The following is a 25,674-nucleotide window of genomic DNA, read 5'->3' as shown; positions in this document are numbered from 1 at the left end:
TTTGATTGGCTCTGAATCAGCAGCGTGACCTCTCTCTGTGTCACAACATCCGCCCAGATACAGAGGAGAACACATCAACTCAATCAATATTTCCCGTTTCAAACCAACCTGACCCAAATATCTCTCATTTTGTTGATGACGCAGTCGTTTATTAATCTATTTCTTCTCCCCCTGCCATCTTAAAGAGACTCTCACGTGATTGACTGCTGTGCTATTGATTGTGACGCTATTACAAATGTGTTATTTTCATCAGATTGTATCCAGTTGGACCACATGCAGCCTTATCCTTAACAGTTTGGGAAATAAGGCCCGTCACACATAATCAATCAATCCCTGGCTCCTCTTCTTCACTGCGATCGATGTCAAGCTATTTAAAAATGTGGACGCAAAATGTCAGCCAACAGAAATAACACCGCAAGCATGGGAGGAGGAGCAGAGAAGGAGGAGAGGAGAGGAGAGGAGAGGAGAGGAGAGGAGAGGAGAGGAGAAGACAGGAGAGGAGAGGAGAGGAAAGGAGAGGAGAGGAGAGGAGAGGAGAGGAGAGGAGAGGAGAGGAGAGGAGAGATTGAAACATTTTATATAGAAGAGGACTGAAACCATCATTCTCTGGTTCTGGCATATAGATGAGAGCATTTTGAGGAAGCATCAGGGGAAGAGAAGATTGAAACATTTCCAGAATCATCTTCAGATTTATTTTCAGTTCAGATAAAACAGCTCCTATTTCAAAAACATGATGGAATAGCTGCTGGAGTCTTTTATGCAGAGGAAAGTAATGGCCTTCCAGTAGTGGTTGAGCTTTACAATAGTCCCAAGATGATGACAAACTCAGCATCTTTTTAGCTGACTGCAGTGTGTACAAGTGTGTGTGTGCGCGTGTGTGTATTCGTGCGCAAATCCCAGCAAAGTTACTCCTGTCGTAAGTCAGTCTTCCGTCAGACAGCTGTAGCTTCAGGGCGTTACCATGGTGACAGGCAGGGCTACAGTGTCAGAGGAGATTGATGCGTGCTTGTGTATGTGTGTGTGTGTGTGTGTGTGTGTATGGGAGCAGCTGCCACATGCAGGCACTGTCACTGCCACACCTCCACACCCAGCAGCACAGCAGCTCCTGACATTTTAGACTCAAGCTCATCAAAAAACGATGTGTGTGTGCGCGTGTGTGTGACGACTGCGACGCCCTGACGAGTAACACGACATCAGTCCAGATCCAACACTACAATAGAGGTGCGAAAATGAATAACATCTTCTTTCCTTCATCAAAAAGGAAGAAGATAGGAAAAAGGCAATCTCACAAATTCCCGTTTGGAAAGCGAAGAGTTCCCGGACAAACAAAACACTCGATAGCTCAGACTCATCTTGTCCTGGAAGGAAATAAAAGAAACCATAACGCCAGATTGAGCAGAATTGAGGTTGAAATGAGAAAAGGATGGAAGTATTGGACCAGAACATTTGAGGCGTGGACACATTGGTTCCCGGGTGTGGAGTGACTCAGGCAGAATGTAATTGTTAATGAAACACCTTTATTCCTCTCCCGGGGGCCAAACAACAAGGGGCATTGTCCCCCAGAGCTCCATTTGCTGTCTGCCATGAAAGAAGGCCGGCATGGACGTCTGGAAGCGTCGTGTCCTATCCGTCTGCGATTGATCGGGGTTTGTCGGCAAAGATTTTCCTCCAGAATGTCACATGGGAAATGCCAGCTCACCTCTGGTTTTAGCAAAATCAATCAATCAGTCGGCATGAATCAATCGTTAAGGCCATCAGGCTTCTCACTTCATTGATATCCTCAATAATTGTTGTAAATTTGTTGGACTGGTTCTGTGTTGAGAACATGTGACCTGGGTTTAAAGGTACAATCTGCAATCTGAATTTAAATAATATAAGATAAGATAAGATAGAACTTCATTTATCCTGTTGTGCAACAATAAAGGGTTGTTGTTGTTGTTGTTCTCCATCCATAGCTACATCTGCTCTGAACCATCCAGGCAGGAAGTGAAGAAGTCATTGTCTTACACCTGACATGGACGACCAAGAGCAGAGCTATTCAAGACAGGGCCTTGACAATAGCACGTTTTCACTTAGTGTGCACTTAAGTGGCGCACCAAGGACGAGTACAAGTGGATCTACGGGACATTTCAGAATAGATCCCAACATGAAAGTAAGAACATCAATAACAATCTGCGCAACACAACAGCATCCAGGACAGTCAGGGTTTCACTTGTTAAGGTTTGTAAAGAGCAAGAAAACAGAAAAGGTGACATGTGTGTGGCTGAAAACTGAAGACTGTGATTTTAAAGAATAGATGCTGAGGCGCCGATGGTAAAGCTCCATCAATGTGTACAAATAGGAGGGAGTGTTCAGGGTAGCAACAGCAATATTTACAACAGAGAGAGGCCTGCTTCTGAATATTCATCTCCCTCTCTCTCTCTCTCTCTCTCTCTCTCTCTCTCTCTCTCTCTCTCTCTCTCTCTCTCTCTCTCTCTTGCTCTCTCTCTCACCCTGCGTGTGATTGCGAGTCTGTGTGTTATATCTCTGACTCATATAATTGCACAAGCGAGTGTAATTCCACCCATTTTCTCTGTCACACAACCGCACAAAGAAACCATTGATTTCATTTCTTGTGTGTTCAGGCCTCTAAACAGCTCGATGCTTGGCGCTCTGCGAGGCACACGCGGGAAAACACAGCCTTTTGAGTGTGCGCACAAAGCTGCATTTTGCTAAATAAAATAATAAATTGCGGTGATTTGGAAGGCAAAGAAGTCGTGGACAAATAATTGCATCTGCCTCGTAAGTCCATCTGTTCATCATGTCATCATTTACTGGGAAATATATCTGTTTCCTCCTGTTAATGCCACCTGACAAGTTAATCAATGCAGACACATTATTCTTGCATGGAACAACATTAATATCTTCTGAATAGTGTGTGTGCGTGTGTGTGTTTCATTTGAGAGAAAAGAGGATAAAAGGGAGAGTAAAGAAGAAGAAACTAAGAGGGAGGTGACACGACTTTTCTGGATGTTAAGAGGTGTTCGCTCTCATTCATCAGCTTGTTTCCCACGACGACCGCTCACCTCCGTTTCTGTCACACCTGAATAAACTCCACATGACAACCCCTCCCTCCCTCCCTCCCGCCCTTCCCCTCACTCTCTCCTTAGTTCCTCCACTCTCAGCCTTTCACTCTTTCTTTTCCATCTGTTTTGCCTATTACCGTGGTTACCATAATGATCCAGGGAGAGGTTACTGTGTGTGTGTGTGTGTGTGTGAGGCGAGGGTTAACAGTGCTTACGCTGTAACTAAAATGGATCTGCTCTCCGTTCATTAGCATTAACAATGTAAAGACTCATGACGTGCTTCATGATAAAAACACACTGTTCAGTTAATTAAGGTCACGAAGGTCAAAGGTCAGGCAGCTGAATGACAATGGGCAGGAAATCCCGAGTGAGTCAGCAATTAGCCTGTGACTTTTGCCAAATGAATACAAATCCACAAGGTTATTCTCATTATTTTTTGTGAATTAGATGAAAAATTGGATGTCTAGTCGGCTTCAAATTTTAATGAAAACAAAATTATTCAACTGTTCGCTTGCAGCCTGAATTCATTTTCTTTATTTATTCATTTCTTTTTAAATTCTGTAAAACTAACACACCAATCTCAACGCCAACTGTCTGGAGTTTGACATGCAAATCCCTAAAAACTTGAACAATTACTTATTTCCTACAACAAATCAAAGCAATGGAGTCCTATTGTTATTATTATTATTATAGTTATTTTCTGCAGTTTATCTCTGTAAGGCAGCTGAGGGGATTGTTGTTGATTGCTGTTGCTTCACAACCAGAAGTGGACGTTGGTTGAAACTCACTCAGTCAAGTTTCCACAGCAGTTATAAAAGGCTCAAAGGCAGGAGGAAGAATCGCACCACAGCAGTCTCAAATAAACAAGAAAACGTTTTGTTCTGTAATAACAAGTCACATTTTGTTGAAACCAGCTCTGTTGGATGATCTTGCTCGATTCTACGCAAAGATAAAATGCTCAGAAACGTCTCTTCTTCATCAATAGCAGAGTAACATCATCTTGAGTTTAGGGTGAAGATTTCTCTCCACTCTTCACTTCTGGGTCTCACAAAGCTCTGAGAAGTCTTCTGACCTCCTAAATGAGCCGACTGAGAGCAGCGGTCGGTGAAAGGAAACTTCTCTTTACACGATGGCGACTTAGAGGTCACGCTGACCCTTCATGTCTCGTCTATTCATTCTGACAGCACTTAAATAATGAATGTACAGTACAAAGGGGCAGCAGGTCTGAGGTCTGACATGCGACCACAAAGAGAAAAACACTTTCCGACCCAGCAGATACAGTCTGTCAGTCAGCCCCGACTAAAAAAGCTGCAAACAATGAAGTTAGTTGGTGTATTCAACGCCCTCCACTTCTTGCTTGTGCACAACAAAGACACAGTGAATAAGGGAACGTATACCTCCACCGAGGCTGAGTAGTACTACAGGTTACAATACCAGTTTAATTGTTTTAGCAGTGAGCTCACGAGTCCACCAAGCTGACAATGGAAAAATTCCACTTTTTGAAGAATAAGCCACACACACTCCCCTTTGTTAGCCAATCATATCAAAATGATGACAAATATGAAAAAACAAAGATAAGGCTTTTGTTCAGCTTGGTCCAGATGTTCTTCATGTTAGATTTTATGGCATTTGATTCAAAATGGTAGGAGTAACTGTCAGTAAGGCGAGCCAAAACAAAATCTCCTTACGAGGAAACAAACTCCATCTCTGTGTTACAACACATCGAGGACAGAGGAGGAAAGATGAGGCTGAGGTTTGACCGCCATCGCAATCATCACTTTCTTGCCTTCTTCAGATATTTTGATCTGCAGTCGGCGTTTATGAGCTTCAGCAGGAGCAGCAGCCTGTGAGCTATGAATAGGAGAACCATGGAGTGTTTGTCATGACAACCAATTAACCATTACAAAAGGCAATTAAGTGGTGAAACGAAACAGCGTAATTCGCGAGGTGTGTGCGCGTGTGTGTGTGTTGGTAGAATGGAAATCTCCAGTTCCATTTATAGGCCTTGCATTAAGCCGTGTCAGCTGGATGAACACATGAATCCAATGTCATCGCAACATTTGATGATTGATTTCTTGTCCGTGTTCTTTTCTGCTTCTCAACATTTCCAGAGCAGCAGCGACCGTTTCAAGTCTCCTCTGCTCTGTGTTACTGGAGCCACTCATCACACACACACTCACACACACACACACACACACACACACACACACACACACACACACACACACACACACGAGTGCCGTCTAAATGAGGTTTTTCTGTTTTGGAGTGATTTTACAGAGAAGAGGCTTGGTGAGGGGGAAAGATCAATTTTAAGAGGCTTTTTAATTTGACATAATGGTTGTGAACACATCATCGATAATTAAATAACAATACAAAAATGGAGGGAAATCTTCTGGATGGTCTTCAGCTGCACCGGTCAGGATCTGTCACTTTGGAGCGATTTCAGTCTATTGTTATGAATGTTGCAGTGTTGTGTCCAGGGGGAGAAGCTTTGCCGTGCTGAATCTGGACGGAGCATCGTGTCGGCGTGACCTCCTGTTCCTTTCAGGCTCCATATCTCAGTGCTGCAGCCTCACTAAACTTAGGGCACCGCAATCCATGACTGACAGCGATAAAAATTGGTGCTGTCATAGAACGCCTTATTATGAAGAACATGACCACTGTGCTCCATTTCCCTAAATGTCAAATCACGGCAAAGGGAGCTCACACACATTCACTCACACACACACACACACACACACACACACACACACACACACACACACACACACACACACACACACACACACACACATGCTGGAGGTCTGGTGTGTGTATCTGCATTAATAAATCTTCTCAGTATCAAACAACAAACTAGAAGGTGCCCAGAAGAAGCCCATACCTCCGCCAATGCCGCTATTGGATTAGAGCACAGATGGATGTGACCTGTATGGACGGGTGTGAACCGACCCAAAGAATCCAGGGGGCGAAGAATTTTGATTCTACGACTTACGGTTCAAAAATTACAAACCAAAATGTAACGCCTTCGTAGCAAATTCTTCCGTGGATCTTGTCCAACCAGCATACACAGTTCCACTGAACCCTCAGAGGAAACAAGTGTCAGACTGCTCTGGATCAGCTTCCTCCACGCTCCTAAACCACCTGCTCCTCCGTCATTACCCGGCTCTCCCTGAGCTTCCTCCGAGCAGCAGCTAGCAGTTTTATAGACCGGCCGGGTTTGTTAAGCCTAATGGTCCTTGTATTGATTGGTCGGGGGGGTATCCTCGCCAATCGGAGGGAACAATGAGCTTCTCTACGAGGATCTCTGTGTGCGCCTGAGCTTGTAGTTTTATTGACCCCTTTTGCGGTTTATTTACACGGCTGTTTTTGCAGGGGAAGTACTGCGTGCTATCATCGCACAGCTGACCTGGTATAATGAAGAGGACGGGCCTGAATGCTGTCTGATACGGAGAGGTGTGGTTTAGAAAAGTTCAGTTAAAAGTAAAAAAAAACAGAATTGTGGAAGCGAATTTCCAATTATTCGATTAAATAAATGAGGCGACTGCGAGCGAGTGAATTAGCGCAGGTCAGGATTGCTAATTAGCTGCAGTCTGACCTCACAGGATGCTGGAGTTCTGCGGCCTTTGGTCCCCGAGACCATTAAGAGACTGTGGCCGCCGCTAATCCCCGGGGTGGATCAAACATGGCGGCTTCTCACGTCTGTGTTAAGAGTCCGGGGATAAAGGCTCAGCGTTTCCATGCGATACCTACGCCGCCTTTCACACACACACACACATACACAAAAACACACAAAGGAGCCGTGGATAATGGTGTAGAAAAGCTGAGCGATATGGAAAAACAGGCAGAAACACGCCACGTTTTGTTCTTTAACGTAGCATTTCTCCGCATCCGTCGTCACCTTTTGTTTGGATTAATTGTCGCTTAAATGCCAAGCGGCGGCGGCGTCACTCGTGCCTCAATGACTCGGTGTCTAGATTCCCTGCAATGTTTACTCCTTATCACCTTTTCCTTTCATCCCTTTCCCTCCAACGCCATCACCCGCTTTCAGCAAACATGATCCTGTTGTGCTTTCAAAGGGATAATGGCTGAACTTCAAGCAGTGCTAAACAGCTAAAGCACACGATATCTCACTAATTGCCCGTTGCAAAGCCGTGTTTACCCTGTGCACCGTGTTGCCTATGAAAAATATCCATTGTTTACTTTGTTAATGGACTGTGCTGCTCTTTGGTTGCTCGTCTATAAGGACAGACTGGAAAGAGGCTTGGAAACCTCTGAGATACCATTACCATTAGTGCTAATGTCCTTTCAGAATGGAAAGAGCATCAGGACCCACACACACACAGACACACACACAGACACACACACACAACTTTATGCTGTTTGCGTGATGCAGCCCCCTTTCGTCATCGCATCCGGCCAAGGTCAGCCGTCCTGTCCCCGCAATATGTCACAGACCTCTCAGATTAGCCGGGTCGCCATGAGCAACACAGCCACACACACACACACACACGCGGCCGTCTCTGAAGCTGCTGAGCTGACGTGGAAGACATCAGAGAGGTTAGAGTGACATCATGGCTGGGGAGAGAGTATGTACATGTTTCCGGCATTACGACCTCTTGCAAAATGTGTCATTAAGCCTACACACACTTCAGTCAATAGCGCCGTTTGAACGTCCTGGGTACTACGGGCTTCCATAACGCAACAGTAGGGGATCTGACAAGGCGTCACCGTCGGACAATAGGAATGAGAACAGGTTGATCAATATACAGCCAGTCAACATTTCTGCCACTGCTCAACGGCATCGGCTTCATTCAAACCATCAGTGTTACTGTGTTCTCTCTCTTTCTCTCTCTCTCTCTAGCTCTCTCTCTCTCTAGCTCTCTCTTTCTCTCACACACACACACACACACACACACACACACACACACACACACACGCACACACACACACACACACACACGTAGCCGTAGTGACTGTAACCAACATAGAAACACATGGAAATCATGACTTTGCATCTCTCTTAATGCTCCATCTTCCCACTGAGTGTTAACCTTACATGTGTGGAGCTTAACAGGGTTTGTGACGGCCGACCCGATTACGTCGCCATCGTTTCCCGCTGCGCCTCAAAAGGTCACAGATTTCCCGGCCGCTTCATCAAACGACACGGCCCCGACTGAAGCCCGGCAATCAGCCCGGGCATCAAATAGGAGGCAGCTCGACGACTAAACGAGCGCAGGAAATGGGGAAGTTGGCAGCGCCTCGGATGTCTCATGACGAAGGACGAGGTTGAGCTCGGGAGGCTTGATTATAAGAATTAACTTTGAGGTAATGTTTCCACGGTGAGAACCAATCGTCAGCGAGCGCTTTAGAGGTGTTTGATCCCGGCGTGTTGGGGGGCTAATGGCAATTAAAGCACCGCAGCTACGGCGTCAACATCACTTCTGAACGCACGCTGGGTGTGAAATGTTTTCCTTGGAGAACGACAGCGGCCTGTGCACGCATTTAAAACTTACTGTAAGATGGAAAGCACCCGGTGATGCCATTTGGCTGATTACTGTTGTGCCTTTGACAAATCGTCTCATTACGTGATGCAGAGGCTTCAGCTGCAGGCAAATCAGGCCCAGAAACCAAACTGTGCAATAACGTTTGTTCCTAAAACGGTGAATGTGACAATAACAGTCATGGCGTTCCGGCTCGGAATCGAGGGAATGTTGCATTAGCATCAGAGCGGGAGCCCTGATGCTCCTCTGATGGAGGGAAAGGAAAGAAGCTCGATGTCACACAAGGAAGGAAAGACTGAGGAGGACAATTTACCTGCACAATAAAAAATAAAATCTATGTGTTTTCATTATCCTCTTCCTGTAGCGAGCAGACACGGATGAGACGCTCCAGTCCTATTACGTCTTTCAGGAAATGGATCATACATAACAGGTCTGTAGGCCTTTGGACACTTATAGATCCATGTTGTTATCCGTGATAAAGCTAAAGATTCACAAATAGAACTTCCAATCTATTTTCTTTGGTTGTAAGTTTGCCTCACAAAGCCACAACACAGCTACTTCACATTATAAAAATACCAACGTTTCAGGGCATAAGGTCATAGGGAAACACATTCTAAAGCAACAGAGGATCAGATATTTGTCGCTAACTAAACCTTATAACTTCACGTGTAGGAGATTGCATCTTCCGTGCTCCGTGGATCCATAAGAATCCATTCCACCCAGGGAATTCTGGGATACGGTTCAGCTCTCCACAACCCAAAAGTGTCGACAATCACGTGCAGAAACCAAAACAACCACTAGCTCCTTTGCCTCCTTTCTCCTCATATCATCTGTTCACGGCTGTTTGCTATAAATAAGTCCACATTCACGCCCTGAACAGTTTTCAAGTTGATTATATTTGTATTTGTGGCGTTCAATGTGAAAGATTTTATCCCCCTTTAAAGTCGGAGCGAGTTAGCACCAGTTAATCCAATCAGACCAATTCTTTTCTCACCCCGTCTCTCTCTCTCCAGACAAATACGATTCATCCGCGATGTTAATTTACACGTCTTTTCATTTCCTCCTAGGTGGTACATTTATTAGCCAGGGAAGAATATTCACTTCTAAATAAGTAACACACACACAAGCAAAGAATTAGCCTGATTACCTGACGCCTCTCCACTCATGCTGTTGTTATTCTTTTTCCAATTAAAGTAAATTTATAAGGCGGATGTGCTATGAATAACAACGCAGAATAACTTTGTCTTCCTCCATTCCTTTGCGATGTATGTGTGTGTGTGTGTGTGTGTGTGTGTGTGTGTGTGTGTGTGTGTGTGTGTGTGTGTGTGTGTGTGTGTGTGAAGAGCTACAGGCTTCCTTGTCTTCCAGAGGTCATTAATAATAAGGGTCGGCGGTGCTGCTGTTGCTGTTGTTGTTGTTTTTCTCCCCCATATTGATGCTGAGCTTTGGCACAAACCCAGAGACTTTATGTTTAATTTACACAGAGATTTACAGGGCGGAGCAGGCGGGGAGACGGAATGAGCTCGCTAAAGTGAAACGGTGGCATAGTTTGTCCCAGCAGATGGTGAATAAAACACAACACAGCTGCTGGAAAAGCAAATTATGAGGAGCTGCACCTCTGCAGAACAGACACCATACAAGGACACGGCACTTGTGATTCACATACACACATTAAACACAACCCAGGACAATAACAGAGTGAAACAATAACAAAACTGTAGAGAGAATTAGGAATACATCTAACTTGTAGTTTGATTGTTAACGTTTCGCTGAAATATTTGCTTTGCACACTGAGTGAAAACAGGTCATTTTGCCCTGTCTCTTTAAGGTCCCAGTCACACAGCCCCATCTCATACTGGCACATCAGAGGCCACCATACTGCTCAGCACCCTGCAGAGAGAAAACATCACATCCGCGTGGCTCCGGACGTCACAAATGACCTCCCCCCCTCCCGAAAGGACACTCGAGTGTTTCCTTTGACTCCCTCAGACCTGCAGGGGGGACGTGATCAACACTTCCATGGCAACGTGACGATTTAGTTTGGTGACAGAGGCGAGCTGAGGACGTAAAAGAAAACATGTTGATTTGCAATAGGTGAGCGTACGTGAGAGAGGACAGAATGATGTAAGAGGTGAGAAGAGAGAGAGAGAGAGAGAGAGAGAGAGAGGGGGAGAGATAGAGAGAGGGAGAGAGAGAGATGAGTTCAATTTAATCTTCTTTCACGCAGAGTTGTGGTCCGTGACAAATCACGCTGGTGTTTCCACCTCAGCTGGCCTCGCTGTCTGCCACGCCTCACAGCACATCAGGTCCAACATCGGCTCTGCTGGAAGTAATGGATCTGTACAACACAGCATTACTGCCGGGTGTACTTGTAGATCAGCGGCAATTAAACGCAGAGTCCTTAGTGCTCACTGTGACGACTGCCAGTGGATAAAAATGCTCCTGATGAATTGAGATTGAAGGAGTGTGTGTTGTGTGTGTGTTTGTGTGTGGGTTAGTGTGTCTGTGTGTGGAGGAAAGAGACCCAAAGCTTCACATTAAAAGATAAAAGATATTTCAATTGAGTAAAGTCTGAACCTGCCGAGTAGCTACAGTTTACAGCTACAGCTTCAGTCCCTAAACAGAAGTACTCTGTTGTAGCTGCCGTACTCACAGCTAAAATCTGTAGGTACTTTTACTGATCGCGTGTCTGCTTGGCCTCGGTTAAGCACAACGATCCGAGCCGGTGACAGGGCGCTAATGATACTGCATGACATCAGCTGTCCACCCTTTGTCATCACATGTGAGTTTTGATATCCGTCTACCTGTGACGGCCGGCGCCTTATCTCACCGAGCCAGAGGCATACGGCGGCTTCCTGCCACACGTGGACAGACACGCCGACGGAGAGTGAATGAAACCATCAAGGGTGCAGCTCCTGACACTATCCTAACTGCAATCAGCGTGGCTATAGTACCCAGAATCCCCCACTGACTGGGAGACGTCCCATCCCACGGCGGTGCCACAGGAGGGAGAGCAGGGCTGTCTGAGCGATGACAGCTTAACTACAGGGAAGGATAAGAAAAGCCTCTCGTCTTTGTCTCGCCGTCGCTCCCTCCGCTCCTCCAGTTTGGGCGAATTTAGTGGAGGGGAAAATTGTAACGTCTCAGAGCTCGGGAGGCCTCTGGAGGACTTTCTTGAATAAGCTTCTTACAAAATAACAGTAATAATAATAATAATGATGCTTCAGACTTTTCAGAAAGAGCTACAAGTGCTTCACAGTGAGGAAGAGGCTGAATACACGGGGGAAAGAAGTGAAGGAATACTTTAAAGCAGTGGTTCTCAAACTGCGGTGTGGGCAGAGTCACATGCATCTTGGGTTTCAGTCGTGCACTGTGTGATCACCCACTCAATATATGATTACACTGCATGACTTGAAGATGATTGGTGCCCTTTTCCCTCTGTAGTAGTTTGCAGGCAGAAGTATCCAAAGCTGAGGTATCACAGTCTTAGAGTAATACTGCATGAACACACAGCCACTCGCCTCTCTACTTGAATGATTTGATCATTTTCTTCGGTACTTCCAGACAATTTGGAGACCAAAAGACAGGGATTCTGGCTGGGCCCAGGCGGATAAGTGGTCTTCTGGGGGAGTGAGGGAGGAGATCTGCAGGGAGCACGGAAACACTTATTAGCAAAACGGATCCACTTATACAAAATTCCCCCTCATTATTTCCTCCAGACTTGTGCGATAACTGTGATCCATGGGCTCCCCATATTATTCTGTAATACTCAAAGGACAATTACGGTGATTCATTTGTTTCTGTTTAACAGTTAAAGTTAACAGATTACACATCTGGAAGAAAATACACATTTCCTAAACACATGTGAATATTTTACAAGGACATTTTCATTCTGCACATGCATATTTAAACACCAAATAACGGAAATAATAAGGAATATGAGAAATTACTAATTTATGAAGTTACATTTGCAAACTTTCATGCTGTATAGATCTATAGATACGTCTCTTTATGGTCATTAAGAGACGCAGATCTATACAATAGATCAATACAATATGAGCGATCTTGCAGCCTTGAGTTAAATAGGGAAATAATTGTAAATAAGACAAATGTATGCCGAGTCTTGCTGTGTGATCTACAGCATGTACACCTTGTTCTTACAGGCAGTTTTGCACAATAATCCCAAAAAGAACATAATGTGATTACAATTTTTCCAGGCAGCATTTTCTAATTCAATCAAATTAATATTTATTTAATTTATTGTTCCTTTGTTTGAATGGTTTTACATTATTTGACATTAAAGCTTTCATGTTTTGTTTGTTGTCCTTTTGAAACAAGATATTCAAAAAAGAAGAACGCTGTCCTATGAAACAGCAGAAAAATATATCCTGAAAAAGTGACCTGACTGATGTTGCCCCTGATACATTACAGCAGCAGGACACGTGAGGAAATGTGACCACTTTACAGATATAGCAGACTCTGTGACCGAACAGTCAGTCAATACATTTTATGTAAACAAGTCTGGATGGAATTCTGTGAACCGCAGAGGTGAGAGAGCCTGCTGGGTCTTAATGAGGCCGGTGGACAGAGGGGGCGCAGGGGTCGGAGCCATCTACTCAGGCCAGGCATCAATATGACCTTCTAGTCCCAGGTGCCTATGGCCGGACTAGAGAGAGCAAGAACAAATACACACAGCAACACACAATCACATGCATCTCTTTCCACTGAACACTGGCAGTATCTGTAGGTTAAAAGGGCATCAGTGTGTTACGCACCAGCACATTCTCCCTCAGTTACATTACAGTCCCCCAAGCAGCAATGAATCCTGTCCGTACTGTATATAGCACATGTAGCAGCAGGGGGAGAAGAAGAAAGGGGTCAGTCGGGGGAAGCTGGAGTCTTTAATGAGCGGCTTCTGTGAAAATACAGTCCTCCTGCTCGGCTCCTCTAACAACCAGAGCTTCACGTAAATGACCAATCACGGCCCAGTGCGGATTGTTCTCACATTCCATGACACAGACAGGGTCAGACTGGTCGTAATAGAGGCCAATGTCCAACCTCTGCACAAAGAACTCCACATCCAGTAAGACATTTTGGATTACTGCAATAAAATGATGATATCACTTTTTGATACAACATTTATGAGGGATGGAGAAGTCGGATTTGATGCATTATATATGATTTAAGTCTTAAACAATACAGGGTTTACAATAATAGTAAGGTTGGTAGGGTTGCTGGGGTGCAGACTTGTCAGAATGGTGTCTGAACCAGAAAGAATGAAGTTACGAGCGGTTTGAGTGACAGCTAAAGCTCAAACCCTTTGAAGCTGACGATTGTTTGTAAACAACAGGTGCGGCCAATTAAGCAGAGACACGGAGGTGAGTCTGTTTGAAAGCCACATGTGGAACAACTGGCTGGCTCTCACACAGAAACCAGACCTGTAGACAGTGTAGCCCAGTTATCAACAAATATAATTATATTCATACATAAATACAATATTCCAGCCATATTGATTCAAATAAGGTCATGTACATGACAATGATAGTGCTTATTGCTATACAATGTCTTCCTGACCATTGATCAGTTAATTCATCTATAAGGCAGAAATGCTTTCCTACAGGATTTTTTCACAACCTGGCAACCCAACACTGCGGAAGTTAATAAATTATTTACTTTATAATTTAGTTTACATCCAAATTGGACTGTTGGATGGAAACAACACAGTGTGTGTGTGTGTGTGTGTGTGTGTGTGTGTGTGTGTGTGTGTGTGTGTGTGTGTGTGTGTGTGGGTCTCTGCAGCGTCTTATCAGGTTATTGCTTTGTGGGGATGAAGCATTTGCTGTAAGTTGCCTTGTTTGCTCAGCACTCCTGAAGGAATGGACTGAATGGACTGAAGCTGGATCTGTCATAGGTTCTTAGCAGCACTGACCACCTTCCTTTGCTGTCCGGATCAACCTTGTTGTTGTTGTTTTGCTTCATTCTGATGTAATTTTACCTGCACAGTTTGTTTTTGTTTGTTTACCGGAACATTATGAGCCAATCGAGCTCCGTGTCTGAGCTATAGGACACTGCTGTGTGTGTGGTAATACACTCTGTCAGATGGAGAGGAGCTCTCCAGGGTGCTGAAAGTGTCCCCTGTGCGCGAGCTCACCCCGACGTAGCGACACACCCGCACGAGCCCATTGGTCAATCGTCACGAGCAAGAAAATACCGAGCGAAGGAGGTAAATGAATTACAGAGGAAGAGGAGGAGGAGGAGGAGGAAGAGGAGGTGGAGAGATAAAGGCTGAGGATGCAGGTTTGGCCCGGAAGACACACACAAACACACACAAACACACACACTCGCAAGCCCTCGACTCGAACCACAGCAGGAGCAGTTCAACCTCGGTGAAATAGCAGCGCAACTTCCAGCGGTCTGATCAGCTGACGACGAGGAGATGCGTCCGCAAAAGCTTTGATTGAACTCCCCCACACCTCCTCTTCCTCCTCCCTCCTCCTCCTCCTCCTCCTCCTCCCTCCTCCTCCTCCCATCTCTGCCGAGGAGCATCCCGCACAGTGCAGCCACTCCGTCGGGCAGCCAGGCAGGCAGGCAGGCAGGCAGACGGGCAGGCAGGCAGACGAGCAGGCAGACGGGGTTGAATCTGACACGAAGCCGGACACGATGCGCGGATCTCCCCTCCATGGGACGGCCGCGGGATTTACGGCGCTGCTCGGCGGGCTGCTGCTGCTGCTCGCCGCGCAGGCTGCGGACGCGGGGGTCTTGACGGACCACCTCCTGGTCCAGCTGCGGGAGGACGCGCAGGACGAGGCGCACCAAGTTGCAACACAACATGGGTTCCAGAGTGCCCGGAAGGTACGAACGCTCCCGGATGCGTGCTGACACATTCCTGCATGTCTCGCTCCGGCATTTGCATGTTAAAATGTCCAGATTTGACCGGAAAGCAGCTGTGCAAACGTTTCCATATCCGTTATCAGTGTGGTTGTTGTTATTGTTGTTGTTGTTGTTATTGTTGTTGTTGTTGATGAACGTGCTGCATGTCGCAACACAACCGGTGCAGTATCTCTGAAGTAGTACCAAACAAAGAAGCTCAGCTCAGTGTTGGACTTCATCTACACTTTTGCTTCCTATGCCTCTCAGTGACGTCATCCATGCATCCTTAAACGCAGGCCCGGTTCTGCCCCAGCGGGGGTCCAGGCCCCTGGTGGCACAACTCTGCCTCTGCCCCCAATGTAACTGTTTATTTTGGAAACTGGTCTGATTCCAGTGGCCTATAAAACGATGAGAGCCGTGTGTGAGAGATGGAAAACATTAAAAATCGGGCAGGAGATCAGAGCCACAGGATGAAGTTGTAGCGAAGCCTCGTGTTGGAAAATGTGCTGGAGTCTGTTTGTATGGAGGAGGAATCAGGTTTGTTATTGTTTTCAATGGCCGCCTTCTTCCTTAAGAGGTGTGAAATTTGCTCACACACACACACACACACACACACACACACACACACACACACACACACACACACACACACACACACACACACACACACACACACACACACACACACACAGACATGAAGGCCTTGTCTCCATTTTTTACTCAGCCAAGTCTCCCTCTCTCATTAAGCAGCTTGATAAATGCCTCACGCGTCACTACGTGTCAAAAAAACACACACAGCCCACCACTCAGACACACACACACACATACAGACACACACACACACACACACACACCATTTACAGCAGAGACATGGAAATGATTCCCTGACAGTGTGTGTTGCCTTGTCACATGTCAAAATAAGCAGTATGTGGGTGAAATTGGCTGGAGCCTGAGGCGGTGAGGCGTAGCGGCGAGCAGAGGGGCGCCCGCCTGCCTGCTGCTCTCCAATCACACGTCTCACCTCCGCGTTCAGAGAAAACCCGCTACAATCTGTAACTCATCATCATTTAATACCTACGCCAGGTTTCGTGCAGCATCACCGATTCTGTGATTGCCAGTTCCCTTCTCCTCTCGTAGCTGCTAGATCATCATCCCCCCTCCTCCTCTTCCTCCCTCCCTGTCCTCCCCCCCTCCCTCACTGTCCTCCCTGCCTCCTAGGTTATGTAATCGGCAGCTATATTTGTCTTAATAGGATCTGCATCATTAAACAATGTCTGTGCCATTTGGAATTCTATTGTTGCTTAATTAACAAGACCGGGACACATACAAATATGAGCGCTCACACACACGCACACACAGATAAAAGATGGCACGATCATCTCATATTACCCTTAGTAAAGGTGCTGGATTATCAGAGCACTCTTTGTTCTCAGGAGCTTTTGTCTCTTTGGTGATGGACAACAGAAGGATGGAAGATAAGAATAATCCTCCGCTATAAGAATTTCATCTGCTCCTCAGATCTGTCAGGCATTTGTTTAGAGGCTTGACCTCCGCTTGGTTGTTACCAAGCGTGAGGGGAGGTGTGTGTGTGTGTGTGTGTTTAATCTACATGTATGCACGGCGCCTGTGGGAGAGCTCTGGATAATGCCTCTCATTTCCTCAACCTTGTGATTTATGGCGACGCTCCGGCTCCTCAGAATAGAGCGTCCACTCCAGGACGACCTTGTGTCCTCCTCCACCTCCTCTGTTTGATTTGCCTTTCACAGACAGCAGCTTCTCTGTGTGTGTGTGTGTGTGTGTGTGTGTTGCTCCTCTCTCATGTTGTCCCTCTTGATGCTTCCTTTCCTCCCCAGCTTCCCTTTGGAGAGGGCCTCTTCCACTTCTATCCTCAGGACACCACAAAGAGGCGCAGCAAACGCAGCTCCCGCCACAGACAGCGCCTGCAAAATGACCGCCGGGTAAGCAAACGCGCAAGGGGGGGAAGCAGGGCTCCTGTTTTTACCCACAAACCCATTCACCTTGCATAACAACACTTTGTTTGAGGTGGAGTATCTACACATCTACACATATCAGCATCAAGCCAGAGGATTAGTCCCACTGTGTTATTGTGCCGACGCTATCGTGCGTTAATGAACCTGAGTGTTTACGGCTTCAACCGCGTGCACGATATTCTGCAACGTGAACGCTTTCCGCTGTGCAAACACAATGTCAACGCAGACTGATCGACCCATTTATGATTCAGCAAAGAAGAAGAAGAAGAAGTAGAAGAAGAAGCTAAACTGTATTAAGACTCTAAATTCAGAAGAGTCTACAAAACCAAAGCACATAAATGTCAAACACACACACACAGTTTGATAAAAGATGAAGAATGATACATAAATGTTTGTGTTTGGTTGTTTTGTAGAGAACCCTGCATAATTTATACTGCATTCAGTGAATATACACACATAACAGCGTCTTCTGCTCTGTTGTGGACATTCTCGCCCTGTTAAATATAATAATATACTGCAGGCTCGGCTTTCCAGACGTAAATCTTCTGCAAGGGTTTGGTCCTTCATCATAAACTGCAAGAAACTGTGAGAATCTGAAATCTTGGCCGGTTTCTTTGCTGTCTTTGTCTCTCGGTCGGGGATGGAGAAATCAAAAAGGGGCTCAGGGCTCAGAGGAGCGTCCCTGACTCAATGTTGACTCTTATCTCTCTTATTAGATTTTTTTTATGGGTTTTATGAGTTTGTACCACCTTGTTGTTTTCAGGCCTTTGTTTGAAGCTCTTTACAGGCTGCATTTACATCACCTACAGGCTGATTTGAGAGTTAATAGCAGGAATAGGAGCGTCACCATCCGGAAAATGTGGCATCCACTTGTAGAAATGTGTTTTAACGGCCTTGGTATTGAAGTTATAAGACATCTGCCTGTACAAACTTCTGTTTCTGGATGGAATCAGACCAAACGCGGCGCTCTGCCTCCTCGGGGTGTTGAGTTTGGCGTGTTTGCCGTCCATCATGGACGGACGGAGAGCGGAGGTCCTGCAGCAGACAATCAACTAACCCCTCTAATTGTGGTTGTGAAAGGTGCTAATGAAAATAAATGCGAGGGTCTCCACGGAGCTAATACGACTAATGGAAGCGAGACAGCAGCGGGGCCGCGTTTTCCACATGCCTGGGTTTTAATCAGACGCTTTGACGTGACCTCGGAATGCAACGTCGTCGCTTATTGATTTCCGCGGACGGATGCAGGGGACGGATGAGGCTGAGCTTCGTCACTTTGTTTACAGTGCTGAAGTGTCACGTTTGGTTCCCAGGGTGACTTTACAAGTTTATTGTTCCTCCAAGTTCTAATTCCCTCTCCGTTTAAGTGGAATCTTCTGTTCCGTGGAATCAAGAGGACGACTTCGCTGCATTAATCCACCAAAATGAGTCAGAGAATTGGAGGTGGAGTGTGTTGGATTGAGTCCATTGGTCCCAGGAGTCCCTTTTCTTTGAACCGCTCTTTTATTAGCGCAGCCCGTTGACCCACTTGTGACTCACCCACTTTGCTTTTCCCCTGTGTCCTTCTTTCCTCGTCCTAATTTGTCTTTAAATGTCTCAAACCATAGCAGGCATGCGTCTGTCCACGTGTCCCGTCGTCCTGGATTCCATAAATCCATTCAGAAGGCATTTTTAGGAGCTTGTTGGGAGATGTAGATGAATCTCTTTTGACCCTGAGTTACACATGAAAGAGTGATGCCAAGAGGCAAACGAGGAGGAAGAGGAGGAAGAGGAGGGAGGGGGGGAAGGAGTCCAGTTTCTCTGATCTGATGGGCTGAAAGTGCTGCGAGTTCAGAGGAGGAGGAGGCAGCGATCGCGGTGACGGCGGCGTGGCATTTGATGTTGCAATCGAGCTGCTGAGACACAAAAAGGGGAAAACAAACAGAGTGAATCCTGAGCGCCTGGTGTCCTTTAAAGGAGGCGAGGCGTTGATGTATGTGCGCTTCCTGATTGCTGCACTTGAGCGTCGTGCGAGAGACAGACGTGGATGAATAGGCCGCCGACATTTTAAAAGCCTCTCTTAAGTGCTGCTCGCCTCTCTTTATCTGTGGTGGTAAACACGCCGACTCTTTCAGTCTGGCGGTGGCGACGGTGGCGGATTTTTTTTACCAACGAGCAAGAGCGGGAGACCAACGTTTGTCCAACAGAGGCCAGGTCTCAAACTGTGAGCGAGACGTTGTGGTTGTTATGGGGACATATCTGCCAATGATCTGCCAATGAAGCTTTAAAGGCTGTTGGTGACAATTTACCGTCATTTCCCACACACACACACACACACACACACACAAACACACACACACACACACACACACACACACACACACACACACAAACACACACAGGCTCTCTCAGTCTCAAACACAGAGGACACAAAGACAGTAAATGAGATCTAAAACCGTCAAATAAAAGCGGCGTCCTTGAAACAGCGGCGGCGGTGGCGAGCAGAGAGTAGAGATTGGTTTGGATCAGGAGGTTCGTTTCAGGCCTTGGTATAAAAGCAGGAAAAACGTGTCTTTGTTGTCGGCGGCGCAGATTTAACGACTCCTTTCAGGCTTTTGTAAAGGTGAGGCGATGACGCTCTGATCCAAGGCAGTGAAGTATTTGTTGCCCGAACATGAAGTTGTCTGGTACAGAGTCACAAACGCCATAGAGATCCTTCCTCTATATGTGACAGAGGTGAGAGATCTGGGGTTACTTTACAATGGCAAACAGAACAATGGCAGAAATTCAGTTCAGTACAAGAAGCAAATATGAACATGAAGAAGCAGAAGTGCAGGTTTAGCCTCTGGCATAATGAAGTACAGGAGTATTTAAGAAGAACTGGCAAGTACAGAATGAAGCAGGTGAGAAATCCAGGAGTGGAGTGGAGCGATGGATCATTGATCATAAACACGACGCTTCTGATGAATCTATGAGCTCCTGATATCCATTATAAAGTCCATTATATTAAATTAGTTTCAATCAAATTCTCATCTAGTCTTGTTCGGCCTTGGTGGAGGTATGCGTCCCTGTCCTTGTCCTGGATTTTCACTCCCACACAGCGTGGCGGCAGCTGTTAATGGATCACAGCCATTTCTTTCTCCTCCAAAACGTCTGCCCTGATTCCGGAAAAACGTAATTGCAGAAGCTTTTTTCTTCTTCTTCTTCTTCTAAAATGGAACCCGGCGCTGAGGGGGGTCTGTTGTGTGGAGGTTAAGGGGGGGGGGGGGGTTGTAGGGGGTGGGGGGTCTCCAGCTGCAGCCTGGCTGATTGGGAAGAAGTGAATAGGCCCTTTGATTTACATGATGTTCTCCATTAACTGTACAGTCGAGCACAGCTGGCCGCTCTGATTGGCTGATGGCCTCCATCTCAGACATCATGAAAAGCTCAAATCTGTCTCTTCAGTTTTAGGTCACGTATTCCCCACACTCGCTCGCCGTGTTAACCTGGATTTGTTTTGATCCTCTCTGGACCTTTAAGAAGATTGTTTTTTTGCTGAGATCATCTCTGACATTGTCGCCCGTCTCTCTCTGTCGCTCTGTCTCTCTGTCTCTCTGTCTCTCCTTCCTCAGGTGAAAAGCGTTGTCGAGCAGGACGGTTTCGATCGCCAGAAGCGCGGCTACAGAAATATCAACGACATCGAAGTCAATATGAGCGACCCGCTGTTCACCAAACAGTGGTACCTGGTGAGTAATCAGCCCAGAGCCCGTCTGCTTGCACAGCGCCTGACCTTCAGCACCCCACCACAGTCTTCTTCAGTCTGCCTTAATTAGTCAGAAGCTGGCCATATTCCACACCACACTCCGGGTCAACACTGTTATTCATCCTTTAATTAGCCTTCTCCACCTAAGCCCCGCCCCCTCCTTTTGCTCCCCTGAAACTGATGAACGTGGCGAGCTCGGCGTCATTCACCCGCTGTGTCGGATTAAGCAAAGATCCGTATCCATGACATTTACCTCCCCCTCCCTCTCACCTTCACTCTCAGATTTTAAACACACACACACACGTCCTCCATGTTGATCCTCTAATGGCGGCTCACCTGGGTGCCTCGAGTCACGGATGTTCTCCATATTGTGTGGCTGATTAGATAAACACAGGCCAGGCAGATGGGACCCCCGGGTTGGACCTGAACGTGGCTGAAGCCTGGCAGCTGGGCTACACCGGCACAGGCGTCACCATCGCCATCATGGACGACGGTGAGCACACAACCAGCGCCTGCATGTCGCAACAAAGAGGAAGACAATGATGAACACTGAGTTTGAGAGAATCTTACACATAATCTGTAGCTTGTTTGTTTTGTTTTTCTTCTTCACTTTCCATTCCATTCGCAAACAGGATGTGGATTCTTCAGTAAACTTGATCTTACTCATACAATCTATAGATACAATTCATTTAGAGGTGATTTCTTGGTAGCTCGGTGCTTTTATTTTGAAACTTTACTGTAAAACATCAAAGGCGCCGTTGCGACACCTTTGCCCCGTTTCCTGTATTGAAAATCGATCACTGATCCTCTAATAACTTCACGCCTCGTAGTGAAAACAGGAAGCGGACGTGTGAAGATCGCAGGAAACGTGACAGGAATTTGATTCACACACAAAAACAAAAATAGATGCAATTAAAGTTAATGAAATGATGAACCTACACACTGATTATGCACTAGATTGTATTTTGCTCCACCTGCTGCTCAATTATGTCTCTGATTAATGTCGCAATCCAATTTCAGGCATCGACTATCTGCACCCGGACTTGGCATCAAATTACGTGAGTATCCGCACTCTTACATCCTGCATTTCCTCCTCTTCTTCTTCGTCTCTCTGCTTGGGGTAACCGTGGAGATTTCACAGGCTTCTGTTGCCACGGGCGGTGACAGGTGGATGCCGACCCTGGGCTCCGTGTCTCCTTGTGCTCCTTGGAGGACACGGAGACGAGCAGCCGGCAAGCCAAGCTGTTTAATGTTAATGCACACGGCAGGCAGGCAGGCAGGCAGGCAGACAGGCAGACAGGCAGGCAGGCCGCTCTGTCACAAACACAGATAGTGCCAGGATGGTTGGCGCCGCATAATGTGACACTCCATCACCGGAATACTGATAAATAAATGGAAAACCTTAGAGGACAGCGAGGATGGACGAGGGGAGCGAGGAAACACGGAGGTTTCGGTTCCATTTGACTGGAGAGTTTGTTTGACAGCTAATGTGTTCTGTTTTTCTTGCTGGACTTTGCTGTTATTGTTTCAGCTGCAGGACTGAAGCGTCTGTGTGAGCCTCTAGGCTTACAGATGCATTATTCAGACGTTGCACTATGAGGGAAGAGGAAATGTCAACAAGCGTCTCTCCGTGTGTTTTAAATATTCAAGCGAGTAAGAATCTGAGCTAATCCTTCTTGAGTCTGTTTATATTTTTACGGTAAACCTTTAGTATTATGTGTGTATTCCACGTTCTTACCTCAGATCATACACACGCTGCCATCTTATTTATGTGATGAGAGAGGTGTGTGTGTGTGTGTTTGTGTGTGTTTGCCGTGTATCTTGCCTGTGAACAGAGATGAGCCCCGGGCCCAAAAATAACACTCAGCTGCAGTGATGCAGGCACATGCTTCACTGGATTGAGGGATCCTGCTGTGCATAGATCCAAAGTGTGTGTGTGTGTGTGTGTGTGTGTGTGTGTGTGTGAGACAGAGAGAGAGACTGAGGATGCTGTATATGTAATCTTGCTTTGTTGCTATGAACTCCTGCTATCAGCTGAATGAAAGCAAAAATTAAATGTCACATTGTTGGGGCTTAAATTGATGGTGTGTGTGTTTGTGTGTGTATGTGAGTGTGTGTTTTGTCGAGATGCTGATACAGTAACAGCTCATAAGATACATTTTTGCACAGTGAATTAATTCTGAATGTCATTTAGATGTGAGATGAGAAACGGTCGTTCAATTTCATGGCGTATTTGACTGCAGACGCCAGTAAACTCATGATGCTGCTTCACTTAGAATAATAAAATCTATCTACATATTGTCGGTTTACTATGAAGATTGTATTTTGTACTGATAACAGACGGATGAATTTCATATCAGGACATGGAGATGCCGAATATTTCTACCTAAAGTAAGAACTAAAACACAGATTCTCTAGATTCTGCTCCTGAATCTGTTTGGACTCTAAACACGTCCAGGCTTCAGGTGTCTGGGTTCGGGTTCCCTGTGAATAATCTGCTGATGCAAGTGTCACACTGTCCTGGCCGGTTACCGTGACAACATGTTGTGATGTCACATTATCGTGAAGTTCATCTTGTATTTGTTTGAAGGCGTAGCGAGGGAGTGAGAAACGGCGGAGAGATTCAGAGATTGAGACCGTTCGGTGCCGAAGATGACGACGATCCATATTCACACGTCCATCTCACTTTAATTCCTTTAAAATTGCTTTTTAGATTAGATCTTATACTCACTTCCCTCGTCCCACTGCAGTACTTTCATGTGGAAGGACGTCCATGCAAGGTCACATTAATATACAAATCATATTCCTGGTTATCAGATCTCCATCGTCGGGGTTATAAAAGCCGGCATCCCGTTTCACGCTGACAAGACCATTTGTGGAGCGAGTGTCCGCCTCATGTTTTCATCACAGATCCTCATTCATTCACAGACAGCCACTACTGTAGAAAACACATAAAGGGTATGTTTTCAGCATTTAAGAGGGGAAGAAATCAGGGAAGGAAGGAAGGAAGGAAGGAAGGAAGGAAGGAAGGAAGGAAGGAAGGGAGAAGGGAAGGAAGGACGGAAGGAAAGAAAGGAGGGAGGGAGGGAAGGAAGAAAGGAAGGAAGGAAGGAAGGAAGGAAGGAAGGAAGGAAGGAAGGAAGGCAGGCAGGCAGTAAGTATCCAGTAATAGCCATCAACTAAACATAATGGAATGTAGAAAGTGGGGAAAAATTGGGAGGCTACTCTTCAAGCTACAAGCTTCTGTGGATGTAAACTAAGGTTTTCTTTCTCCACCTTTTGTCGCTCGACCTGCTTTGACATCGTTGCTGCTATTTGAGGGTCCAAATGCAGAAACTTTGACTCATAGATTTTCTCAGAATATCCATTCTCTGTGATGACGGTGGAGTCGGGCAGGTTGGGAGGAGGCTTGAAGCTCCAGTCTCTGGTTCAATCCATTACCTGGACCTCCGTTTACTCACGGTGCATCAGGAGCCTGATTGATAGCAGCAGATATGAGCCTCAGAAGCACAGCAGGTGATTCAACATCGCTCCCTTGTGTCGTTAGTCACCAGGGCTCAGAACTTTTCATTTCGTTTAAAGCAAAACAATTGAAAATGTTCTCCCGACTGAGCATAGGAACGGTTTGAAACGTTCCCTCATGGCAAGCAGAGAACATTACTTCCATGAGACACAAAGGAAAGGAGAAGAGAGAAAGAGAGGGGAGATACAGTTAGAAAGTTTCAATGACATCACATCAGTAGCCAATATGAAGAAGAGAAGATCTCCAAGATCTCATAGCTCCCTGAGGTTAACATTATGTCCTTAAATCCATCCATGTCTCTCACAATTCCGGGGAAAAGACTGAAATCCTTAATGTCACCCACAAAGTCTGTTCCATCACAGATTTACTTATTACTTATTCATCGCGTTGCTACAAAATCCACCTCAAGCCAACGACACATTTTCTCCTCAAACAGTCCCAGAGGTATGAATGTCACTCGGCCCCTGGCCAAAGGAAAGAGGAAGGGAAGGTCCACGAAATCTGGAGGGAAACATTTGGGAAGTGTGTCACACAAAGTGGAACCAGCCTCTTAGTTTCCCCATCATGCATGTGTGTGTTTACATGTGTGTCTATCGTCCAGACCACGCGTCCTCTCCGGTTTGTGTGTCTTTTCCATCCTGCTTTTCCGCCGCTACATATTCCGTCCCTTTACTTTTGGCCGCTTGGAATTAAATGCCGGCGTGGATTCATCCAGTATTTTCCCTGCTGTGACCTCACATTATTCCACCAACGCTGCTTATTTAATCATTTGGAATTGAGAGTCGTGACAGTTGTCACTGCCCTCTGCTGGAATTTAAGGGGATTGCAGGTGTATTGTATCAGTGCCTGCTCCACAAAAAGCTCCAAATCCTGTTAAAACGCATTGAAATGCCACAGAAAAGCTTTACAAAATCAACAATAATCTTATAATCCAGCTCAGCAATTGAATTTATAAAGCCAATAAGCAACCATGCTATTCAAATATTCTTTATATCATATTTTG

At 46.0% G+C, this 25,674-nt stretch overlaps 1 protein-coding gene across 1 annotated transcript in view; it reads left to right on the top strand.

The window, feature by feature from the left end:
* Positions 1–15,229: 15,229 nt before the first annotated feature.
* Positions 15,230–25,674, top strand: part of pcsk2 (proprotein convertase subtilisin/kexin type 2) — a 21,610-nt gene continuing 11,165 nt past the window's right edge. Inside the window, exons 1-5 of the mRNA XM_076141746.1 lie at positions 15,230–15,421; positions 17,293–17,397; positions 21,018–21,131; positions 21,533–21,641; positions 22,169–22,206. Of these exons, the coding sequence (XP_075997861.1) occupies positions 15,230–15,421; positions 17,293–17,397; positions 21,018–21,131; positions 21,533–21,641; positions 22,169–22,206 (558 nt within the window). The remainder of the gene's footprint in view (positions 15,422–17,292; positions 17,398–21,017; positions 21,132–21,532; positions 21,642–22,168; positions 22,207–25,674) is intronic.

This window comes from Genypterus blacodes, unplaced genomic scaffold, assembly GCF_046128005.1.
Source record: "Genypterus blacodes isolate CSIRO-AG114 ecotype Tasmania unplaced genomic scaffold, CSIRO-AGI_Gbla_v1 ptg000020l_1, whole genome shotgun sequence".
NCBI lineage: Eukaryota > Metazoa > Chordata > Actinopteri > Ophidiiformes > Ophidiidae > Genypterus > Genypterus blacodes.
The sequence above is the reverse complement of the archived record's forward strand: the minus strand, read 5'-3'. Positions and strand labels throughout refer to the sequence as shown.